General features: G+C 35.3%; 2 protein-coding genes across 4 annotated transcripts; both read left to right on the top strand.

Moving 5' to 3' along the window:
• The first annotated feature begins 137 nt into the window (after positions 1 to 137).
• LOC105210899 (interaptin-like) lies at positions 138 to 25,518 on the top strand. Its single transcript, XM_029039379.2, has 11 exons — positions 138 to 529; positions 1,094 to 1,248; positions 22,577 to 22,834; positions 22,959 to 23,139; positions 23,204 to 23,323; positions 23,383 to 23,478; positions 23,541 to 23,639; positions 23,750 to 23,884; positions 24,392 to 24,433; positions 25,218 to 25,327; positions 25,397 to 25,518. The coding sequence occupies exons 2-10, from the start codon at positions 1,229 to 1,231 to the stop codon at positions 25,287 to 25,289; spliced, it is 1,023 nt and encodes a 340-aa protein (XP_028895212.2). The 5' UTR covers positions 138 to 529; positions 1,094 to 1,228; the 3' UTR covers positions 25,290 to 25,327; positions 25,397 to 25,518.
• Positions 2,421 to 20,788, top strand: LOC105210860 (laminin subunit beta-1). Of its 3 annotated transcripts, none has more exons than XM_011182036.3 (3): positions 2,421 to 2,694; positions 14,035 to 14,092; positions 14,162 to 20,788. In XM_011182036.3, the coding sequence occupies exon 3, from the start codon at positions 14,683 to 14,685 to the stop codon at positions 20,122 to 20,124; it is 5,442 nt and encodes a 1,813-aa protein (XP_011180338.1). In that variant the 5' UTR covers positions 2,421 to 2,694; positions 14,035 to 14,092; positions 14,162 to 14,682; the 3' UTR covers positions 20,125 to 20,788. The 3 variants fall into 3 exon arrangements, with proteins under 3 accessions (XP_011180338.1, XP_028895197.1, XP_011180339.1); XM_029039364.2 differs by having other exon boundaries at positions 14,022 to 14,092; XM_011182037.3 differs by lacking the exon at positions 2,421 to 2,694 and adding an exon at positions 11,958 to 12,115.
• Positions 25,519 to 25,576: the final 58 nt, after the last annotated feature.

The raw sequence follows: 25,576 nt of genomic DNA, 5'->3' as shown, positions 1-25,576 counted from the left end.
ATGCAGGTACTTAGGAGTTGCTAATTATTATTAATAGTATTTTACGTTTAAGATTTTAAAAATCAAAAACATTTTTTGAAAAAATTTAAAAATTTTTTATTAATCGAAAAAATCTAATTTACAATAATTTTCTTGTGCTCTGGCAACACCGTGAACTTAGATGCCACAGCGAAGCGTAAAAATTTCCCGGCGGATGTGCATTAGAGAAAATCTATTTTCTTTGCGTGTTTTAAACAATTAAAGTGAAAATAAAATCATTTAAACGCATTTACATTTATTGCTGCCTTACATAAAAGCTTGTATTAAGTGCAATCTGTATTATTAGTGCATAAATATCGGTACAAAGAAAAAGGTTGAAATGAAATTGAATTTCGTATGTGCAGCCGCCATTTGCCGGTTCGGTTTCGTTTAACACGAGCATTTCGTTGTGTGATTACTTAAAATTGTTAGATTTATGCAGTTGCTCATATAAAATAGAAATAAATGTGCAAATAATTATTGAATTTAAAGTAATTGATACATAAATATTGTAAGTGAATAAAGAAATTAAGTGAAATATAAGTAATTCAACAAAAGCAACTAGAGCTGCAAACAAACAGTATTTGTTGAGCTGTCTCAGCTACCATCAGCGGTGCCGGTTGACCTTGCAAGGTTAAAATGAAAATTTGCTGTGTCGCAATTGTTTATTAAACGGATTTTTAAAGGAACCGTTGCGTAAAGTTTAAAATTGTTGAAAATAGCAAAAATACATAAAATTAATAAATCATATTAAAGTTAAAAATAAGACAAATTTACTAAAAATGCAGCGCAATTTACTAAAAATTCAAAATACTTAGAAATAACTGAAATACATATAATAATTATACATATAATGAATTAATGGGTTAATGTTAAAAATAAGACAAATTTAGATATTATAATAATAATATTGCGTTACATTTGCCGTAAATAGTGAGTAATGTGTAATTTTCAGCCGTAAATTCTATTCTTCATTTCTTATTCTTATATTTATGCAGTAATATAATACTTTAAACAAAGGACTTGAATTCAAATTTGTGATTTACTTATGTTATAAATGAAATTTTTTTTTCAGGTGAAAAAATAGTTGACGTAAGCCTTTTGAATATCAAAGCAAAACACCTTATCGCGAAACAAATATACAAAAAATCAAGAATTTATCATCCAAATAATTCAAAATCTACAATCGCATATTTGAACATAAAACACCATGCCCAGAATCAGTTCAAGGTAAGAAATTTGAAATTGTACGTATTTAAATAATAACTGTGTTTTTATTTTGTTTATTTTGAATCTTGTGCACTTGCCCAGGCATGCACAAACATGTTGTACATGTGTATATTGATTCTGTCATGCCTTAGCAATATATTTGCGCCTAAAAATATGCCTTAAATATTATTTAAAAATTATTTTATAGTGTTTTATATATTTTTAAATTTAAATAACGCCTATTGAATATTTGTAAATGCTTTAATGACAATATTAATTTATTAAGGAAAATTGCTGTTGAAAGGTAGTATGCTGATGAATTATACATGAGAACTGGAGCTAAATTGCTTTACTAAAGGCAATAATAATATTTGTTATATTAAAAGATTTATAAATATTGTGCATTTTGCATTAAATAACCATTATGCAGTTCAAAAGAGCAGCCACACCTTCCTCAACAAGAGACTATTTGCATCGTATTCAAATAATAAACAAACATTGAAAAGAGACACTCTCTTAAGTCGAAGCATGTAATTTGGCTATAACGATCAGCTGCCTCTTGAGTAAACATCAACATCAACGCTTACAACTCCAAACAGTTTTTATCTATTTAAAAATCAAACTCAAATACTACGCTCTACCTGCGCCACCAAACCCAAGAGAGTCTACGTGCGTGACATCAACTCCTAATAAATACGCTCGGACAATCCGTCATATGCCTAGCATCAGAAAACCTGTCAAATACACTTCGCTAACTATACTTTTATATGCATGTGTGTGTGTGATTTTTGTGCATTTGTTTATATTCTTAGTGTTGCCTTTGTGTATTGTGTATCGCAATGTTTATCCATTTGCAAGCATAGTTGTCGTCTAGCTCGAGACTTGCCGACTCAATGCCTTTAAATGTAAATGTAAGGCAACAACTTGTAGCTGCAGTTGTGTGTATTTTTGAAGTTGTGGCTGCCGCATGTCCAAAAAATTTTTCTGCATACACAATAAGTGCTTGTGTGTATATAATTCTTGTTTATTCTTATTTTTTAATTATTTTTATAATTCCTTTTTCGTGCTGAGCACAAAACGACTCAGCAGCTGAGTATCCGCTGAATGTGCACTCACTACCGCCGGTAAGATATCTCAACAAGAGTTGTATTGGTTTATCTCCCATTATTCCCAGTTGCGAGTCGTTTGGCTACGAGACGTTCGTTCAGTGTTGAGCGGTGATCTTACGGAGTCAGATCGTTACGAACGGTTACGGTATATATTTTTAAGTTAGTGAAACAAGAAAAAACACAGTGTTACGGTTGTGTGTGTGTACATTAAAACATGCATATTGTTTATATGCAGTAGTGTGTGTAAAGTGCCTACATAAATACATACAGACAAACTTCATAAATACTCTTGTACGTGCATATACGAATTGTGTGCAATAGGAGTTGTGATTTTATCAACAACTGGACTCGGTCAATGGTGAGTATTGGAAAAATATAAATTAAAAAAAAATGAATGAAAATGTTGTGGGCAATGTGTTGTGGTCTGCGTTAAACTGTGTAAATAAAATATAAATATATGTGTTGTATATATATAAGGATAAATTATGTACTCTCCGTTCTAAGTGAGCATTCTGAAGTTGCAGATAATACAACTGTATATGACATCATTTTTTTAAAAGATACATATACACATATATATGTTTCCGTTTGCATTCCTTGTGCTGCATGCATATCACTACTTGCTTTCTTTTCTGTCATACAGTGCCCTTCTTTTTCACTTAGGGGTATCACATGGTTTGCTTGCGCCGTTCGCTGCTACTGCTACAGACTTATCACACAAAGTGCTGCTCCGAAAGTCAAAAGAAAAACTTAAGACAATGCAGTCATATGCAACTGATAGAAACTCACTGCTGAACTGAGCGCGTAGATATGTGCCGATGTAAGCATATACATACATATATTTACATATCTGTATCTCTATGAATATGCTTTTACAGCTTACTCCAAAAAGCAAAATAACAAAAAAACTTTAATTCACATAATTTGTGAAAATAGTCTGCACTATTGAAATTGTAAACGTTCTGTGTAATATGCAATGTATCGCTGTCTGTTTACCGCTAAGGTGTCCACTTACATATTTACATACACAGTATATACGAGTATTACTTGTCTACTACTTGTAATTGGAGTTAGGGCCAAAAAGTGCAGCAATAAGCAGAGCATAAATGCTTTTTCTTACATTTTAAACTCCTACATTTCTATGTAGAGTGAGGTTAAGCGCTCTGAAAATAAATACATTTTAGTAACATAGATACTACATACTGTACGTATAATTTTGTTATCTACTGTGCGCTATGTAGACACATGCTATTTAATTCTATGAAATATGAAACGATTTCGCTTTAGCAAACAAATATTTAATCTTGAACTCATATAGAAGTGTTGGAGCATTAAATAGGATATGACCTCAGCGATTTCCGTGCGAATCCGTTATGAATAATATTTGACAGTTGTAGACCGGCGTACATGCAATTTTTGATTTAAATCTAAATATTAAATATGGTTAAAATCATTTTTTTTTAGTTGTCGAATTGGCTGGAAGATAACGAGTTGGAATCTTCTGAGCATTTCTTGCTTCAATTTGCCCATTTTTGTGACATTAAGTTTAGAGCACCATTGTTTTGAATTCTTTAGCCATCCAAGGGAACTATCTGGTATCAAAAGTTGAAGCCTTAGCAGACTTTTTAGAGTCTAAGTACGATTTGGTCGATATTAGAAGCTATATTTCGTCTTCAGAAATTCTCCTATATTAAATTATGTACCAGTTTTCTAACCCTCAGGCCATGAGCTTTGCTTATTTATAAGACCTCCGAGAGAAAATGTGCTTCCCTTGCATGTGTCGATTTCTTCAATACTTTGGTATTAGTCTCTAGGCTTTCCTTTGTCCAGTCTCTCAGAAATATACTAACTTTTACGTTTCTCCAGATGCCTTTTTGTCAACAAGCGGCAGTAGCTCATGTTGAACTCTTTGTGAAATTATGGAATTGAACGGAAATCCGGGTTGGTTCCGATTGTTGTGATAACGGTTTCTGATTGAAACTTCTACTTTGGCGAAATCATTATTGTTGTTGAGTGGTATAAAACTTTGTATGTATGTAATTGGCGTTGAACCGTTTAGCCGGTTATAGCCGAATCGATGAGAGCGCGCCACTCCTCTCTTTCCTTCGCTGTTCAGCGCCTAGACAGCGTAGCCGCTATCTTTTTATTCGCTGAACAATGACGTCGTATAACTCGTACAGCTCATCGTTCCATCGTCTGCGATATTCGCCGTTGCTAATGTTCTGAGGACCATAAACCTTGCGCAAAATTTTCCTCTCGAAAACTCCTAGTGTCGTTTCATCTGATGTTGTCCGAGAGAGGACTTTACTTTTCAATTGCCTACTCAGTCCAAAGTAGCACCTGTTGGCAAGAGTGATTCTGCGCTGGATTTCGAGGCTGACATTGTTCGTGTTGTTGACGCTGGTTCCCAGGTATACGAAATTATCTACGACTTCGAAGTTATAACCCAAATAATGTTGAAGAATGCTGCCAATTTGACAGTCATTAACTGGATAAGAATCCAGATCCGTTCCGGTTACGCAAAACCAACTGAACGAAACGATACGATCGCGAAATCAATCAATCACATTGCTTTAAGACGTAAGGGGTAGTCAGGATTTTCAAAAAAATAGATTTTTTTTACATTTTCGTTAATCAGAGCTTTACCGTTAAAACTAAGTCCCGCTATAGATAATTCTTCTTTTAAAAATTGACAATTCTCCAACATTCGGACTTTTCTTAGCTAGCTTTCTTAAATCATACCCATTTTCGCTCAAATTCTAGACATATTCAAATGTATGAGTTTGTTTGTAAGTAAATATTAAGACACATCCATTCGAGCAATTTATTAATTAACGCACTCAAGCATCGACATCCAGTGCTCTCGAGTATTCTTGTGCGCGGATACATTTTAATTATAACTACAAAAAGACGAGGCAAACAATCGACAGAGGCTGCAAATAAAGCATAAAAAGACGCCGAAAAATTAAAGCAAAAGACGGATGCGTTAATTACGGTAAAATATAAACAAATGCGACAGTGAGTTATCACTTGGATGCGTTTGAACTTGGATTCGAATGTAATTTTACTTGAATAATATAATAGTTATGTTTGTAGGTAATAATTGCAACTTGCACTTGCACTACAATTAATGTCAATCGCTGAGAGTGCAATTTTTGTCTCAAAAAAAAGTTCAGCATAATGCTGGTATTTTTAGTGTCTTACACTTTTTTCCCATGCAATTCTTCTAGTCGCGGTTATGATCTCATAGCTCGGGCCAGCATGTGCTGCGAGGCAATTTTTTTATATTTTTTTGTTGTTGTTGCTTGAGTTTTTGGTCTACCGGAACATTACATGCTCACATTTTCCACAACTGTTGATGTGCGTAATTCCAGTGCTTACTCAGCTACGAAATGTGCTAGGAAAATCAGTTTATGGACTTATTTACATATGTACAATATGTATAAGTAGATATGTATTTATATGTACATATATAGGAATGAATAATGTTTTCGTACATGTGTTCAGATTTTAGAAAGAATTATAATATTTGTACATCAAGAAATAACGTAACGAGATCCCGGAACCGAATTGGCAAAATCCTGAAATCACAAAACTTCTAACAAACTTATTTATTAATCCCGAGATTCATTTTTTAAATCGGGAAAAATATTTTTCTATTTTTTTTTATTTCTATTACAAATTCCTTCGCTGTGGTCGAATTTTTGAAATACCGAAAATTCGGGATCAACTAAAATTTTCGGGATCGAGAGTATTAATCCACATTTAGATTTTTTAATGCATCGAAACCGAGTAACATTCGTACTGCTCACACAATTATTCATGCTGCTTGCGATTTTCTTGTCAATCAGCAAGATGTTTATGCTGGCATCGTGAAGTATTGCTTGCTGCACACTCAATTAAAACTCTATTTACATACATACATCAGATACATATGTGTGGATACAATTGGCGTTTGCATACAGAATTTTCGGTCGGATGTCATTGTTTTTGTACTTTTTTGCAAATTCTCAAAAATAGCCAAATGTCTATTTAATTTAAAGCTCCCTGGCATTGTGGCTTTTGTTTGGCGTCCCTCCAGTCTCCTTTCGGAGCTAATGCTGAGCAAATAAACTTCAATTAAGTCACTTCATTAGTCGCATCTTGGTGCGTTTTGCCGGTTTTTTATTTGTTTATGTTTCCATACACTTGTGTTTGTTCATTTACTCATGGACGCCTTTTAACAGCATCTGTCCGTAGCAATAATTTTTATTTTTATAAATTTTGTTTACATTAGGGTTAGTGGTTTTTAGAAACTAAATGTATATATATAACATACATACGTGGTGTGTTCAAAAAATAACGGGAATTATAAAATTTAGACGGGTTTGTAGTCCAATTGTCAATTTTTTTATTATGTTAATATACATGCCCCTTAAGTATGATACAATTTTCAGCTGAATTCATTGCTTACTTTGTCTAGAACAGCCGCTAAGGTTAGACGTGTTTTTATGAGCTTGGTGATTTTCATCTGTCAAAAGCTCACATTTCATTGCTTGTTAGGGAATTTTTGATCAAAAACAATGCTGTAACGCTGCCCCAGCCTCCATATTCGCCAGACATGACTGCTAGTGACTTTCTTCTATTTCCAAAAATAAAGAGAACCTTATAAAGGGCCGTCGCTTTACATGTATACATATGTACATCGATGAAATCGCTGAAAGTTCTAAGGACTATCCCAAAATTTGAATTTGGAAAATGTTTCGACGATTGGAAGAAGCGCTGGTATAAGTGCATAATATCGATTGGATACTATTTTAAAGGCGACAACATTACTATAAACGAATGAATAAATACAAAAAAAAAAAAAAAAACGAAAATTCCCGTTATTTTTTTAACACATCTTAAACACACACTCATATTGTGTGCTATGGACAGATGTTTGTTTTTTCTCAGTAAATGTTTCGAAATATCTTTACAATAATATATGATCCATTAAGATATTGTTTTTTTTTCTTAACTAAGGAAATATATCAAACGAGCTCCAAGTTTTAACCCCCAAAGTCTCTATACCAGAAAATCTACAGTACGAAGACCTTAAACATCTTCTTCTTCTTGACTGGCGTAGACACCGCTTACGCGGTTATAGCCGAGTCCACAACAGCGCGCCACGTATCCCTCCTTCTGGCAGTTTGGCGCCAATTTGTTATACCAAGCGAAGCCAGGTCCCTCTCCACCTGGTCCTTCCATCGGAGTGGAGGTTTCCCTCTACCTCGGCTTCCACCAGCGGGTACTGCATCGAATACTTTCAGAGCTTGAGCATTTCATCCATTCGAACAACATGACCTAGCCGCTGCCTTTTTATTCGCTGGACTATGTCTATGTCGTCGAATAACACATACAGCTCATCGTTCCATCGTCTGCGGTATTCGCCGTTGCCTATGTTTAAGGGACCATAAATCTTCCGCAAAACCTTCCTCTCGAAAACTCCTAGTGCCGTCTCATCGGATGTTGACATCGTCCACGCTTTTGCACCGTAAAGTAGGACGGGAATGATAAGCGACTTGTAGAGTTTGATTTTGGTTCGCCGAGAGATGACTTTACTTTTCAATTGCCTACTCAGTCCAAAGTAGCACCTGTTGGCAAGAGTGATTCTGCGTTGGATTTCCAGGCTGACATTGTTATTGCTGTTAATGCTGGTTCCCAGGTATACGAAATTATCTACAACTTCAAAGTTATGACTGTCAACAGTGACGTGGGAGCCAAGACGCGAATGCGCTGACTGTTTGTTTGATGACAGGAGATATTTCGTCTTGTCCTCGTTTACCACCAGACCCATACGCTTCGCTTCCTTATCCAGTCTGGAAAAAGCAGAACTAACGGCGCGGGTGTTGTTTCCAATGATATCGATATCATCGGCGTACGCCAGTAGCTGTACACTCTTGTAGAAGATTGTACCTTCTCGGTTTAGCTCTGCAGCTCTTATAATTTTTTCCAGCATCAGGTTAAAGAAGTCGCACGATAGTGAGTCACCTTGTCTGAAATCTCGTTTGGTATCGAACGGCTCGGAGAGGTCCTTCCCAATCATGACGGAGCTTTTGGTGTTGCTCAACGTCAACTTACACAGCCGTATTAGTTTTGCGGGGATACCAAATTCAGACATCGCGGCATAAAGGCAGCTTCTTTTCGTGCTGTCGAAAGCAGCTTTAAAGTCGACAAAGATAAGGTGTGTGTCGATCCTATTTTCACGGGTCTTCTTAAACATCATCGGGGGACCTTAAATATCATTATAGAAGATCGTTTATCGATTATCTATTTTTAATCGGTCCATATAGATTTATATCTGAACTACTCTCTAACTACTCTCTAACCACTCTTAAAGACCGACATAAAATATTTTTCCTTTCCAATAAACATACATTTTATTGAAGACCTATAATCCTTTGCTGGATTGGAGTTCATAGCCCTCAGTAGTTGTAAATCGTCCAGAAGAGCTACATAAGAAAAAAAGTACGTCAGGTTCGATATAAAAATATTAAAGAACAAGAATTATCAGATGATCTATAAGAAGTAATTCCTTGAAGTTAAACCAAAATTTATGAATCTGATGTTTTTCCAAATATTTAGAATCAGAAGTGCTTTTAGGATGTAAGATCCATTGTCATAAGCATAAAATAATAAATTTTTTTTTTTTTTAATTTTCTACAAACATCATTTGTCTATTTTTAATTAACTTCTATAATTGTTTCTGAATACATTAATACTTTAATGGAAAGCTGAAAGCGCTATTACAACATAAAAGGACATACATGACACATTTATAATTATTATTTTTGTTTTTATATAAAAAAATCTCTCAAAAATAATCTGCGTACGTGAACAGATTTAATCAAATTTCAAATACCAATTTATTTCTAACACATTCAAAATCTACACGCACAAAACATCTATGTATACATATGTACTTGTATAAATGTATATACAACCACACATACATACATACATATAGCCACCCATCTCTGTTCAGCCCAAAAGAATCAGTCACATATTCCAAACACATTTTGTTGTTGTTTTTTTTTTTTTTAATTTTTTCGCTAGCATTTTTTGTTGGGTGCAAATATTTAACCAAGTAATGAGAGATAAATTTTCAAGTTCTGCATTAAGTTTCTACATTAGCTAAAAACACGCACACGCAAACACTGAAGCAGATGCGGCGCGCGACGCGAAAAAATAAAATAAAAATAGCAAAGCCTGGCACTTATAAAGCAGTTAGTAAAAAAGATACACATATGTGTGTAAAAAAATTGATAACAACAACAATAATTTGCACAATTATTTCATGGATCTATTTTCAGTGGGATTAACTGGATGAGCTCATGTGTGCACAAAATTTGTTGCCTTAAGTGTTTAGAATGCATTAAAGGCAACAACAAAAAACATTTATTTAAAAAAAAACTACAACAAAAAATTAGAAAAAGTATAATAAGAACAAAAAATGCTAGTTGCAAATGCTCAAGTGCATTGTCATGTCTGCGTCTGTTTGTTTTCAATTTTTTTTCTTGCTCCCATTACAGTTTTGCTAATTCTAATTTACAAATAGCATTGCAACTAATTTAAGCTAAATAAAATAATGTTGCAGTTAATAGTGGAGCAAGCATGCCTGTTTGCCTACTTGCCACTGAGTACAGCTTGTGCCTCAGAAATAAATATATACATATATTTATTTATAAAAATACCACATGAACTACTTTTAATGAAAACTTGTGTATAAAAAACCTTAAAAAATAAATACAATAGCAACAACAATAACGTGTGTAATACAACTAAATCAGTGAATGAACTCTTTATCAGTTGATGCTTTGGCGTACAAGCATATAAATGAATATGTATGTGTATATGTATGTATCTATGTATATGTATAAAAATATGTATATATGTATGCATAGAACTAAATATTTTATATTTGTATGTTGAAACATGTGCGCATATTACTTAAAAGTAGGCTTGAAAGTCTTATTATTCTTCTTCTACTGGTCGCATGAGTTGCCAGTGCCAAACGCCATTACTATAAAACATATTTTATGTGCGCTCACATAAATACATACATACATACACAATAAATTCAAAAGTATACCAGAAAATATGTACATATTTTTGTTCACAGATCCCGCTTTTGATGTCAATACTGACAGTTTAAACTTTTTTGGCGCCGCCAAAGTCTATTTGATCATGAGCATTCAGGCTCAGCATAAGTCATATTTTTAGTTCAAGTCTTATCAGTCTAATCACCAAGTGAATGTATATTCCAAACATAGCGATAACACAAAACCATATTTAAATACTTTGTATGTTCATTTACATTAGAGTTTTCAGTGAAAGTAATTTTTGAAATGGAAAAATAATTATTATAAAAAATAAAATGAAATTAATGATTTAGTTGAATAAAAAGTCTAAACTAACTAAATTATAAATAAAAGTAAACAATTTTAATGCTAAGTCATACAAGCTTCGGACAAATCATGTTTTGAAAGCTTTATAACTAAACAAAATACGTTGAAAATCGTTTAAACTTAATGCTTACGGGCGAGATTACTTTAAAACGAATTCTCAAGTGGTTAAATCTCATGAGCTTTCGATAATTCGTACTTTAAAAGCTATATAATTCAATAGAATACTTAAAAGTCGTTTATACTTAAAGCTTATCTGCGATATTATTTTTAAATTAAATTTCCAATTGGCAAATTTCACGAGCTTTCGATGATTCATGCTTTTAAAGCTTCCTAAATCGATAAAAAGCTTTTTACTTTTAAATTTTACTTTTAAAAAGTTCAAAACATTTTATGCGTAAAAAATGTAAAAAAATTAGAATATTAAATATTGTTTAAGAAAATGGTCATAAAAAAGGCCATTTATATAAGCGAAACATTTGTAAGCTTTTATTTAAATTACATGTTTTCTGTAAATGAACTTTCATCTTAACCCATAAATAGAGTTAATTTTTTTGTTGTCGGAATTGATTTTAAAGCTTTTAAGCTTCATTTTTTTATAACATTTCATTATACGAAAAGTTATTAAAAAAATAATAAAAATTGTTATTGATATTTCTTGATGGATATATTATTCTTTAGATGATAAAAATATATATTTTTTTTAATTTCTGATCCAATTTTTTTAGTTCATATTAACTTTTAGTATATTCCTTTATAGTTTTTGTAATGAAAGCTTTAGTATTTTTTTTTTTTTAATTAATACCTTGAAAAATAATGCACTCGCTAACAAAATTAAAAGTCTCACGCTTCTTCCATGAAATACAGTTTGCTTCCCAAAGTCCTGTCCTGTCGCTTGGAAAACGCGGCCAAATGTCGCTATACATACGTACATATTTCTTCATTCGTTAGCTGATAAAATTTAAAAAAGGCATTATGAATACAAAAAACTGAGCATCATAAGCAGAGCATAATTCAATGATTCTTTTTATCGCCCAGAAAGAGTGAAATTCTTATGTATACATTCGTTCATTACTTTATGAATTACACCCATACATACATAAAAATCTATGGATGTGTATATGTGAGTTTCCTACTAACTTGCATGTGTATGGGCCGGGGTGTCTCGTGTACGCGCCACTGGCGTACAAAAATTCCATTTTATAACTTTAGTCTGACCGCGTTGCTTGTCGGGCTCGGTTCGCCCAAAGTTTTTCGAAAACCAATTAACAGCTTAGGCTTTTGTGAAGGAGAAACAAAAACAAGATAGTGGATCATAAAAACAAACTTAAGAGATAAGACGAGTGGAAAAGTGTAAGTGTAGTGCAGGGAGATAGTGGTAAAGAAAGCATATTTTCAAAATTTTTCAAATGGGGTTACAAGTGGACGAAAGTCAATAAATGTTGGACGAATGTGATGATGGAAAAATAATTTGGAACTTCAATTTTTTGGAGAATGAAGAAATAAAGTTCACAATGAGTGGAGTGAATTAGTTATATATTAAATACTATAGATAATGGAAATTATTATCACGGATATGCCTTTTGAATTTGTGTTTTCGAAAAAACGAATGTTTCAAGCACCAAAAATGAAATTTTAACCAAACTTGAACAAAATATTGAACAAATGTTCTAGTGTATCTATGGAATAAATGCTTTAAGTTCACAAGAAAAAAATTACAACAGTAAAAATAAAATGGAACAAATAAAAAAAACTATTAAAAATATTTCCATAAGACAATACAACAAAAATAATAAATATTAGAAAAATAATCTAAATTTTTAAATTAATAAAAAATATTTAAAGAAAAAGCATAAAATAAAAAGGAAATTAAAGAAGAAAAAAAACATTTAAAAAAATATATAATTTAAAAAATTATTTAAAGTGAAACGTTTTAAGAAATAAAAATAATTTACATTTTAAAATATATAAATTAGCATCGTATTGAACATTACAAAATAAAAGAAATGAAAAATAAAATTGATAGAAAAAAAGTGAAATAACTATAAAACTAAAAATAAAAAATAAACTTAAAAATAATATGCAAAAAACTCTTCTATATTCATATTAAAAGTAAAATATAAATTTTATTGAATTAAAAATAATTAAAATATTTAGAGCTTTTAAACAAAAAGTACAGTCAAGTAAAATGAAATATAATAAATGATTACAGTAAAAATATAATTAAATGAAAAATTTGATCAAAGGTGTTAATATGTTGGTGAAATTAATGTGATATATAATATTTAAGTAAAACAAAATATATAAAAAATATAAAACAAAATTTAAAAAAATATATAAAAATAAACATAACCCATTTTCGTTTGATTAATAAATTCGAGGAGAAGTCACAAACAATTTTTAAATATTAATCAAAACTTAAGAAAAATATATTTAGAAAAGAAATTAAAATTGACCTAGAAACATAAAAAGCCAATAATTGTCCTTAAACAAAAAATGAAGATATTTTAATTAGTGCATATAACGGAGCTTTCTACACATACTAAAAGTGTTCACAAAGTCCAAGTGAAATAAAAAAATATATTTTATTTTATTACATTCATTTAAATAAATATAAAATAGCATATCATATCAAAACACTTTTTTAAATAAAAAGAGAAATAGATGAATGTTTAAAATTATGTAACTGAAATTTCAAAGGTTGACCCACTAAACATTTACAAAAAATGGTGTCCATGCTGTATAATAATATCGGACTAATATTAGTAAAATAAATCAGAAAATCTCGTTTTTAAATATTGTAGTCTGAGCACCAACAGGAAATATAAAATTTTCTGAAATAAATGGAGAATATGTGGGCCACATTTTTTGCTGAACACACCATATGTTTCTAAAATGAATAAATGTCTAATAAAAAAACACAAAATTTTAAATATTTCAGTACTTTTATGGCATATAAAAAATAAAACAATTTTTTTCAATAAGTTATTATTTTTTAATTATCTGTTTATTTTCCTCGTTTAATCTCAATTCTCTATTAAAATTAAATATAAAACAAAAATATATATTTTTTAACAAAGCATTTTTTTAATTAGTTTTCTTTTTAATTTTTATTTCCTTCGTTTTATCTAAAGTCTCTATTTCTTCATTTTTTATGCAAAGTATTTTAAAAATAAATTAAAATACAACTCACCAATGCCCACAACATTTTCATTCACAAAAAACGTTTACTTACTCTCAAAATACAGTTAATTAATAGTTACTCTTTACAGATTTTGCACTGGAACTCTAAGCACTGCCAAAAAACCGCTACACTTCACGCCATTACAAGTAATCTCGAATTTATTTATGCATTTCTCTATTTTCTGAATTTAATATTTTGCTTTTTTAAATGCGCAGGTGGAGTTTCAACAATGCATTTGACCACACGCAATGCAGGAAGCGCTATTTCATAATCAACAACCAAGAAGAGGTCACTGCGATATTTTACTACACACATACGCGCGAGGAGAGGAAGTTAAATACACATACATTCAAGCAATTCTTAGATTACGAACGGCTCGTAATCGCATGGAATAAGCGCGAGTAAAGAGCACAAGTGTCGCAGCTTTTTAGAAGAAGAATACGTAGCTGAGGAAGAAGCAGCATATTTAAAAGTAGAGCTTGCGTACTGATTTGAAATCGCCTGGTTACAACCGGAAATTGCAGAAACACACACACACACATGCGCACAGTCAAAACAATACAATCAACTTAAAAGCAAAGAAATCAGAAAGCAATTATTAAACGAAATTATACACAAAGGCGCACAACAACGCGCTTCGTGTCGCGTCGTCTGTATAGTCTGTGCCCGTTCAACGGACGAACAATACAATCGGAGCAACAGGCCACATAATCGCCGTCAGAATTTCTCATCAATAATGTCGAAGTCACAACGCGGCAGCACATATGGCTGCCGCCTTAACCACAACACCAACAACAATAACAAAAGCATGAGCACGCTTATCGCCATATGCCTGTTTGTGTTGTTGTGCGGTTGTGCGGTATCAACGCAGGCACAACGTATGACCGGTCGACGTGATCGTCCACTAAATCCGCCTAGAGAATACAAAAAGACACATCCATGCGAACGTTCGTCATGTTACCCGGCAACGGGTAATTTATTGATTGGACGTGAAAATCGACTGACCGCCTCGTCCACTTGTGGCATACATGCGCCCGAACGGTTCTGCATACTCTCACATTTGCAGGATAAGAAGTGTTTCTTGTGCGATACACGCGAGGATACGCGCAATGACCCGTATAAGAATCATCGTATCGGACAGATTATTTACAAGACGAAACCGGGCACCAATCTGCCCACCTGGTGGCAATCAGAGAATGGCAAGGAGAATGTCACCATACAATTGGATTTGGAGGCGGAATTCCATTTTACTCACTTGATCATTACGTTCACCACTTTTCGACCGGCGGCCATGTTGATCGAGCGTTCGTTTGATTTTGGTCAAACTTGGCATGTGTATCGTTACTTCGCTTATGATTGTGCTGAGTCATTCCCCGGTGTGCCGATTGTGTTGCGCAACATCACCGATGTTATGTGCACATCGCGTTATTCAAATGTGGAGCCTTCACGCAATGGCGAAGTGATCTTCCGTGTGCTGCCGCCGAACATCAATGTGTCCGATCCGTATGCCACACACGTACAAAATATGTTGAAGATGACTAATTTGCGTATTAATTTCACCAAACTGCATAAGCTCGGCGATAATCTGTTGGACAATCGGTTGGAAATGGAGGAGAAATACTACTATGGTATTAGCAATATGGTGGTACGTGGTTCTTGTTCCTGCTATGGACACGCTTCGCAATGTCTGCCTTTGGACGGCTCTGAGTCGACCGAATACGATATGGTGCATGGCCGTTGCCAGTGTACACACAACACCAAAGGTTTGAATTGTGAGTCTTGCGAAGACTTCTTCAACGATCTGCCCTGGAAGCCGGCGTTCGGCAAACAGACCAATGCCTGTAAGAAGTGTGAATGTAACGATCATGCGGTCAGTTGTCATTTCGATGATAAGGTCTTTGAGCAATCCGGGCGCATATCGGGTGGTGTGTGTGACAATTGTATGCACAATACGCAGGGTCAGCATTGTGAGGAGTGTATGCCGTTCTTCTATCGCGACCCCGAGCAAGATATACGCAGTCCGGATGTGTGCAGACCATGTAATTGCGATTTGAATGGTTCTTTGGATGAGGGTATTTGCGATTCGGTAAACGATCCCGAAAATGGTATTGAGGCGGGCGCTTGTCACTGCAAGACGCACGTCAAGGGTCGCCGTTGCGATGCTTGTAAGGATGGCTTCTGGAACTTGTTACCCGAAAATCCCGACGGTTGTGAACAATGCACATGCAACACGCTTGGCACCATTGATAACTCGGGCTGTAATATGTACACCGGTGAGTGTACGTGCAAGCGTTTAGTCACAGGCAAGGATTGTAATCAATGTGCACCACAAACTTATGGACTCTCCGAGTCGGAAGATGGTTGCACACCATGTGGTTGTGATGTTGGCGGCTCATATGACAATTTCTGCGATGTTATAACCGGTCAGTGTCGTTGCCGTCCACACATGACTGGACGCAATTGCTCACAGCCGAAGCAGAATTACTTTATACCACCATTACATGTCGTACACGATGTTGAGTTTGCCGATGTGTGCATCTCGCTTAATAATAATGGCAATTGCACTGTTGTGCCATACCAACCGCTGCCCGATCGCTTACCCGACTACACTGGTATCGGTTTCACACGTGTACCGGAAAATTCGGAATTTGTAATAACTGTCGACGATATACCAAGCTCCATGCCCTACGATGTGGTGATACGTTATCAGACCACCTCACGTGATGACTGGGAGAGAGCCTATATAACGCTGGTACGTAATGACGAAGTAGATCCGGATGGTGTTTGCGCGCCCAGCGTACAACCCGGTTCCAGTGTGTACGAGACGCGTATACCCTTCAGTTTACCCGAACGCGAACGTCAAGTTGTAGCGCTACGTAATGTGTGTCTCGAAGCTAATAAGGTGTATAAGTTCAAAATACATTTCGAACGACGCCGTGTAAATGAAGATAATCCCTCTGCGACAATTATGATTGACTCACTGACACTTGTACCACGCATTGAAGTGACATCCGTATTCACTGGTTCGATTGCTGCCGATCTGCGCCGCCGTGATTACATACAAATGGGCTGCAATCAATCGCTGTATGACATACGTTACACCAACATTGTAGACCCACGTTGCCGTGACTTGGAGAATTACGCCAGTACCGAGATACATGATGGCGCGAGTATGTGCAACTGTAATCCCACAGGTGCGCTGAGTAAGGAATGTGATCCACATGGTGGTTTCTGTCAGTGCAAACCGAATGTGATGGGTCGTCAGTGCGATCAGTGTGCGCCCGGCACATATGGTTTCGGACCGGAAGGCTGCAAAGCTTGTGACTGCAATAGTATTGGTTCGAAAGACAACAACTGTGACCTCATCACTGGACAGTGTGCTTGCCATCCCAATACCTATGGACGTGAGTGCGATCAGTGCCAACCGGGCTATTGGAATTTCCCCAACTGTCAGGTGTGCGAATGTAATGGTCATGCGCAACAATGTGATGCCCACACTGGTCAGTGTATCAATTGTTTGGACTTCACCAGCGGTTATGGTTGTGACACTTGTTTGGAAGGCTATTACGGCAATCCCTTGTTGGGCAGTGAGATTGGCTGCCGCGCTTGCCGTTGTCCCGACACCGTCGCCAGCGGCAATACACATGCTGAGGGCTGCTCGCTAGATACACGTAATAATAACATGATTTGTCAGTGCAAAGAGGGTTATGACGGTGGACGCTGTGAGGTCTGTGCTGACAACTACTTCGGCGACGCTGAGACACCCGGTGGTTCGTGTGAAAAATGTGACTGCAGCAACAATATCGATCTTTACGATACCGGCAATTGTGATCGACGCACTGGACAGTGTTTGAAGTGTCTTTATGACACGACTGGCGATCATTGTGAGCTCTGTCGCAACGGTTATTTCGGTGATGCGCTACAACAGAACTGCGTACAATGCGACTGTGACTTTTTGGGCACAAACAAAACGATTATGCATTGCGATCGCTTTACCGGTCAGTGTCCTTGCTTGCCCAATGTGCAAGGCATACGTTGCGATGAGTGCGCGGTGAACCATTGGAAGATCGCTTCCGGCGAGGGATGTGAAGCCTGTGAATGTGATCCAATTGGCTCCGTATCTGAACAATGTAATCGTTATACCGGTCAATGTGAGTGCCGTGATGGCTTTGGTGGACGCGCATGTAATCAATGTCAATCCAATTACTGGGGCAATCCGAATGAGAAATGTCAACCCTGCGAGTGCGATCCTTATGGCTCGGCGGACTACCAATGCGACCGTGAGACCGGACAGTGTGTCTGTCACGAAGGCATGGGCGGTTATAAGTGTAATGAATGTGCGCGTGGCTATCAGGGACGTTTCCCACATTGCGCACCTTGCGGCGAGTGCTTCAACAATTGGGATTTGATTTTACATGGTTTGGAAGACGCCACCGCAGAGGCCATACAACGTGCGAAGGAGATCAAATTAGTGGGCGCTACCGGTGCATATACAGCCGAGTTCAGCACTTTGGACAAGAAGTTGCAGAATATACGAGATCTATTGCAAAACACAACTGTTAGTTTGCATGATATTGATGCTTTGGATAAGGAAGGTGCGGAACTCAAGGAGAAACTACAAGCTTCACACACGAAATTGTTGGAGACCGAAGAAAATTTGGAGAAAATACATTCATCGTTGAGTTTGTCCACTGTAGAGCTCGAAGCATTACGTAATCAATCTGAGCTCGTAAAGAAATTATCAAAGGAACTTAAAGAGAATGGTATTCAGCTGCAGGAATCCAACATTGAGGGTGCACTGAATCTCACACGCAACGCATTTGAGCGTGTATTGGACTTGTCCACAGTGAAGAATGAAGCCGAAGACTTTGCGGCCAACACCGATCGCAACTGCAAACGTGTTGAGACACTGGCAAATAAGATGAAGGATGAGCAAGATACGATCACGGCCAATGATGGCATTATTGCTGACTATCGCGATGAGCTTTTAACGCTGACCGGCATGATACCCGGTTTGAATAATGAAGTGTGCGACAAGAGCGGTGATCCATGCGATTCGCTTTGCGGCGGCGCCGGTTGCGGTTCTTGTGGCGGTCTATCCTGCGAACATGGCGCGCTCACACGCACCGAAAAAGCGCTTAAAGTGGCGAAAGACACCGAACAAATAATCAAGGATAAAAAGGATGTCGCCGATCAAACTATACGTTCACTCTTCCAAGCTAAAGTTAATGCGTCCGAAGGTTACCAGAAGGCAAAGAGCGCCTTCGAAGATGCCGAACGCTATCTCAATCGCACCAATGAGAACATTAAAAAGGGTGAAGCTACGATCGAGCAATTGAATAACTTCACAAACAATAACACTGCACTACCCACCGAGAGTCGTGACATTGCACAGCAAACACTCAAACTGGATCTGAAATTGGATCCCGAAGAGATACAAGTGCTGGGTGGCAAAATCAACGATGCTGTATCCTCACTGAAAAATGTCGAATCTATCATTTATAATACGCGTGGCGATCTTGCGCGCGTAAACGAACTGCAAGCGAAGGCAAACACAACCAAAGAAACTGCCAACGAAATCTTAGATACTGCCAATTCGGTAGTGAAGAATCTCGACGACGCTGACGCCTCACAACTGAAAGCCATCGATGCCATATCACAAGCTAATGTAAATATTGAGCTTGCCGCCAAGGATTTGGATCAAATCGATCTGGAGACTAGCGAAGCTGAAGCGCCAGCCAATGCTACAGCACAACAGGTTGAAGATCTGGCCAAACAAGTTAGCCGCATACAAAAGAATATACTCAAGAATGAATTGGACGCCAAGGAAATCAAGAACGAAGCAATTGCAGTTAAAGAGGCCGCCTTGAAGGGACGCGAATACTCGAATCAATTGCAATCGGCCACGAATTTAGTCAATCAAACGCTAACAGATCGTGCGCGCAGCTCGGAGAGCGCACGCGAACGCGCCAAGAAACTGTTGCAACGCGCGTCCAAATTGACCGTCGACACCAACGACAAGCTTAGTCAATTGCAAATGATGCAAGACGTCTACTTGGAAAAGAATAACACTTTGCAGAAATTGCAAGAGGCGTTGAAGCCGCTCAACGATGAGCTTACACTGTCGCTGCAGCAAATACAGGAGCATGCCGATCGCTACAGGCTGTGTACCGGCTAAGACGGCGCATCGCGTGCATCTACCATAGTTAGTTGGAATAGAAAGCAGTGTTGCCACATTGCATTTATACTTAATCACAATAGCCTTTGATAACTGCAATAATTTGTTGACAATTGATGATTGATTGCGCATTAGAAAGAAAGACCAAAACTCAAACAAAACGATTTTAAAGCCAGTGTTAGTTGTAGCGGCTGCGGCTGCGTCGCGTTAATTAAACTCTTTTTTACCCACTTTCACTTTTTTCTATTCTCAAATTGCATTGTAAGCCATATTGATGAACAAACAAAAAAATATTAATTTTAGTAAATAAAATATATTTTAACCTATGTTAGTTTATTTAACGAAGCCATCTCTATGAAATAGCAAACAAATCAGAATAAACAATTTAAGCAAAAAGTACTTGAATGACAAAATACGAAGGTCACGTTCATTTACTTTACACACACACACATATAATATATACATAAACACATGCATAAACATAAAACCGATATGAAGAAGCAGAACGAATAAATACGTCTCGAAAATATGAATAAATTATGTGCCTTAAATAACATGTAAAAACAATATGAGATTGATATCTCTACTAAAGATTTTGTTGTAATAACTAAGTGTAATTTTTTTGTATTAATGTATTGAACCAATAAAAATGTTTAAAACTCAATTGTATTTTCATTATTTCATTTGCTTGAGTCGCGTAGTTGCAAATGTTAGCAAATGTTAATATACGAGGTATGTTCAAAAAATAACGGGAATTTTAAAATTTCCAGTTGTTCAAAAGTTCAAGAGACTACTTTGAAGGTGACAACATTAACAATGAATATAATTTTTTTTTTTTCAAAATACGAAAATTCTCGCTATTTTTGAACATACCTCTAGTTCGTGCTCATGGCTGGGAAACATCTTTTGATGAAATTTTTCTAGTTCTAACTGAATATAAAAAAGATCGATTACAAAAGAGAATCCTATGTCAAACTCTTGCTTAATAAGTTTCAAATACAACAGTTTCCAAGTTTCTCTTTGTGGGAAAAGCGATTTGTTAGACGAAATGTAAATATTTTTGGTTTGAAGTTTGCTAAGTATGGAGTCACGACCTCAATTTTTCATCACAGTGTTATCAAATATTGTTTGAGAACATTGCTGTGACAGAAGATCCGGTTACTAGCGGTTACTTTTAAGTTATCGATAAAGTCTGCTCCATTCTTATTAAGTATCTAAGGTTTCAGTTTTATATATGAAGATACAATGCAAAGTGCAAAGGCGGTGCGATAAATACATGTCCTCACCGCTCGACGGGATTACTCTATATAGTATAGTATACTCTAGTGAACTGTCAAAATTTCAGACAAATCGTATTCTTAATTTTGTTTTGAGGCCGTTCGGTAATTCGATTCAAGTTTTTAGAAAAGAAATGATGCAGTGAAATCCAAAAGTATTTGGTTACTGTAATCGGTATCTCTTCTCATTATCTGGGATTGACAAGGCATGATTTACATCGACTATCTAGAGAAGGCAAAACGGTCACAGGGTTATTCTACGAATTGTTGAATTTTTTGTACGCTTCGATGAAGAATTGCATAAAAACGGATGTATTTGGCCAAGAAAACATATTTTTGATACAAGTTATAGAAGTTGGATCGGGGCTAAGGATCAAGTTACAAGAATACTATGTTTAAAAAGAAATCATAACTTTTAAATGATCCTGCAAAAAATACTATAGCGGAACTAGTGAACGAATTATGAAAACAAGAAGACTCTCCTTGCTTCTCTGCTCCACCTGAGCTCGCACTAAACCGACGACGTTATTAAGTCGTACTTTTTCCGTGATGATCAAGACCGCCACATTACTGTGAATGGAAATCGCTACCGCTCAATGATAACCGAATATTTTTGGCCCGAATTGGATGATACGGACTTGGTCCATACTACAAGCCACACAGCGAAAGTCACAACCGATTTATTGAAAACCAAGTTTAGTGAAGGTGTTTTCTCCCGAAATAGTCCAGTCAATTGGTCGCCTCCGTCATGCGATTTGACACCGTTAGACTATTTCCTGTCTGTGGGACTACGTCAAGTCTATGGTCTATGCCAACAAGCCAGCGACGATTGATGAACTTCATACGCATATCGAACGTGAAATTGCAGCAGTATAGGACGATTTATACTTGAAAACGTCGAAAATTGGGTTCAGCGTATGGACTTCTGCAAGCCTGTCCGTGATGGCCATGCAAAAGTAATCGAGTTTCATACATAATGACATCGAATGTAATTTCACAGGAATAAAGAATTTCATTGAAATTCCAAATAGGTTTTGTTTTATGTAAAAACTTTTGTAGCGCTCTTATTGAAAGCCCTTTCATATAAATTTTATATACGTATGTATGTATATGTAACATAAACTTATACAGCCTAAAACTATGCAATTAATAATAATTTGTTCATTACTTCACAGTAGAGCAAATCGCAGCGAATCAAAGGCAAAACAAGTTGCAATGCAACAACACAACATGAAGCCCATTGAACGAAATAGCCCAGAAAAAGTAATTGTTAATTCACAAAATATTCAAGTAGCTCTACAATCGTTTATAAATCGTCATCGTAGCAGCTTACAAAAACTAATGGAACAAAACAATAAGTTGGGACAACAAAACGCGCTCTTAAATGTACAATTAAGCAATCAACAGGGCACCGTGCTGGCGCTGAATGAAAAGTGAGTACCTCTAACATACTTTACTTTAAATTTATATCTAGAGAAATCTTAAAAATTTATTTTTAATTTGTTTATAAAATTTATTTTTAAATTTTTTTATAAAATTCATTTATAAATGTTTTAGAATTACTGCCGGCAACAAGGAGATTACCAAATACAAAGAGGAGCAAACCCGCTTGATGGAGAGTAAAAGCCTACTGCGCACTGAATTGTTGACTTATAAAAAGCGCTATGGTGAATTGCTGGTTTTCAGTGAAAAGGAGCTGAAGGAGTGTGGTGAAAGGGAGGAAGTAATGAAAAATGAGGTGGGTAAATTTTGTGATTAATTGAATATTATATAACAACTGTATTTCCTTACTTCACATTCAGCTTGATGCGATTCGTAAAGAATTGCAAGACAAGCGCGTTGAATTTGAGAACAACAATGCAGAGCTAATTCAGACTAGAATTGGAATCAAAGACAGCAAACTGCAATTGGAGCAACTGCAGGTTTATTTATTTTTTATTAGAAAATTTTTAGATTTTTATTAAATTTGCACTTATTGCAGAAATCTTTTAGCGCTGTGCAGAATGAACTTGCGCAAAAAGACCAAACAATTATTGGCTTGCGTAAAGAACATGCTGATTATAAAACCGAAACTGAGGTGAGTTTCACTGCAAGCATGGTGATTTTTCAACATTCAACAGATTTTCTTTTTTTTAATAGAAAACCATCAATAAAATGCGCGAAATCCAGCATATATTCTACCCAAATGCCACAAATCCCTTGCCGCATATACAACGGCACGATGAGGGTCGCGCAACGGTTTGTAGAAATTAGAATTAGAAAAATTTAAATTATTATTAAAAAAATTAAAATCAAAAAATAAAATAATGAAAAATAAAATCATCTATATTTGCATTTCTTAATTTCAGCAACCTGTCAGCATTACTGTACAGCCGAGACCACAGAGCAGAGCTGCATTAAAGCGCACTTCTTCGTCGTCTTCGTCGGACACAGATGAAGATGAGCGCGTATTAATGCGCGGTTGGAGACCAACAAGAATCATTGTAAATATATATTTTTCAGATTACCACCTTACTAAGTATTTTAGAAAAAATTTAAAAAAATAGTAGGCATCGGAGTGAAATCAAAACTTTAATGATGGATATCAAAAATATATTTGTTTTTTTACCAAAAATTCGTATCAAATATTATCGAGCCTTTACCGCCATTTTAGCTTAAGCGACAAAAACCAAACTTTACAGGAGAAGGTTTTTTTTTAAATACTTTTAACCATTAATGTGGTAGTAATTTAAAATTTCTCATACATTAATGCTTTTCAGACATTTACATATATAATTGAATGATAAACATCAACAGGGATAGGTCCGTTACGTCTTAAATTACTAGTTTCTATAAAAAACTAATTTTCGAAAAAATTATCGCTTACGATAATTTGGCGGTATTGGCTCGTTATGTTTCGAAATTATATTTTGGTTTCGTTCACAAAAACATCTATTTTCTCCTCTGTTAACTTAAAACTTACGATTATTTATTTATTTTTTTTTTTATAGCATACGTTACCGACGCGCGCTGAAAGTGCTAGAGGTTCAACGGTATGTAGTTAGAGTCGTTGTATTTCTAAAGAAACCTACTTATTTTTGAATTTATTTAAATATTTTATAATTTATTTAATATTTATTTATTTATATTGTTTATGTATTTTTTATTATTTATAATTTATATTATTTAAAATTTGATATAAAGGATCGCACTAGGAAGGGTCATTTTCAGATATAGTTCAATGAAACTTGGCACATAATATTTTCTTGACATCCTAATGACACGGATGAAAAATGGCCGAAAGCGGTTCAAACTTCCCATATAATTCAATTTTTAATTCCATTAGATTCCTTCACTTTATAACATATACATTAGAAACCAATCTCAGATATTTTAATGTAATTCAGAGGGAATCTTTTTCTTAGAATAGTGTGTCTCTGTTCCAAAAATGGTTAAAATTGGGTCATAACTTCCCCTAGCTTCCATATACCTTATATACGGTTTACAAACTTCCGGTGGGCTTTATATATCGAAAAATATGTGAGATATCTTAGCAAAATTAAGTGAGCGTATAGTCTTCGATATATTATATCTTGGTGGTGAAAATCAGTGAAATCGGTTCATAAATTACTTCAGTTCTCATTTACTATATATGTATGTATGGTGAGTTTTGTTATTCTAGTGGAGTTTATGCCGAATATATGGGTCAGTTGTGTTATCTTTATAAAATTACATTAATAAATTGCGAGAGTAGCGCTTCCTTACTTGTTTCATTTAAATTTTTATTTAAATTTTAGAAAAAAAAATCGATCTACTATTTTCTTTTTCTTTTTGCAGGAAATTCCACCGACATCTGAAAGCAGTGTGGAGCAGACTACACGTACACAAAGACGTTTACGACGTAATTGAAAAATATGCTGTTCAAGCTATTGGCACACTTTAATCAGGTAATGACAATTATATTTGATAATATTTTTTTATTTAGTATTATTTTTTTTACTATTTTCTTCCCTAAGCAAAATTTATTTCTTCTTCTTTTCGAAATCAAGTACTTACTCCCATTGAAATACCCTTAAATGTTTATTAAACGCCTAAGTACTCAAGTATAAGTGTTCAATTAAAATATATGAATTATTAATTAAAAAGAGTAAAAGTCAAGCACCGCTGTGATAGCGGAAATGAAGTATTTTTCTAAC

The sequence above is a fragment of the Zeugodacus cucurbitae genome, chromosome 3, assembly GCF_028554725.1.
Source record: "Zeugodacus cucurbitae isolate PBARC_wt_2022May chromosome 3, idZeuCucr1.2, whole genome shotgun sequence".
Taxonomy (NCBI): Eukaryota; Metazoa; Arthropoda; class Insecta; order Diptera; family Tephritidae; genus Zeugodacus; species Zeugodacus cucurbitae.
This window is presented reverse-complemented; position numbering and strand designations above follow the sequence as displayed.

Coding starts and splice junctions, on each gene's coding strand:
- LOC105210860 (XM_011182036.3), top strand. CDS start 14,683: ATGTCGAAGTCACAACGCGGCAGCACATATGGCTGCCGCCTTAACCAC.
- LOC105210899 (XM_029039379.2), top strand. CDS start 1,229: ATGCCCAGAATCAGTTCAAG. Junction 22,835..22,958: donor GTGCTGGCGCTGAATGAAAA/GTGAGTACCTCT, acceptor TAAATGTTTTAG/AATTACTGCCGGCAACAAGG. Junction 24,434..25,217: donor AAAGTGCTAGAGGTTCAACG/GTATGTAGTTAG, acceptor TTCTTTTTGCAG/GAAATTCCACCGACATCTGA.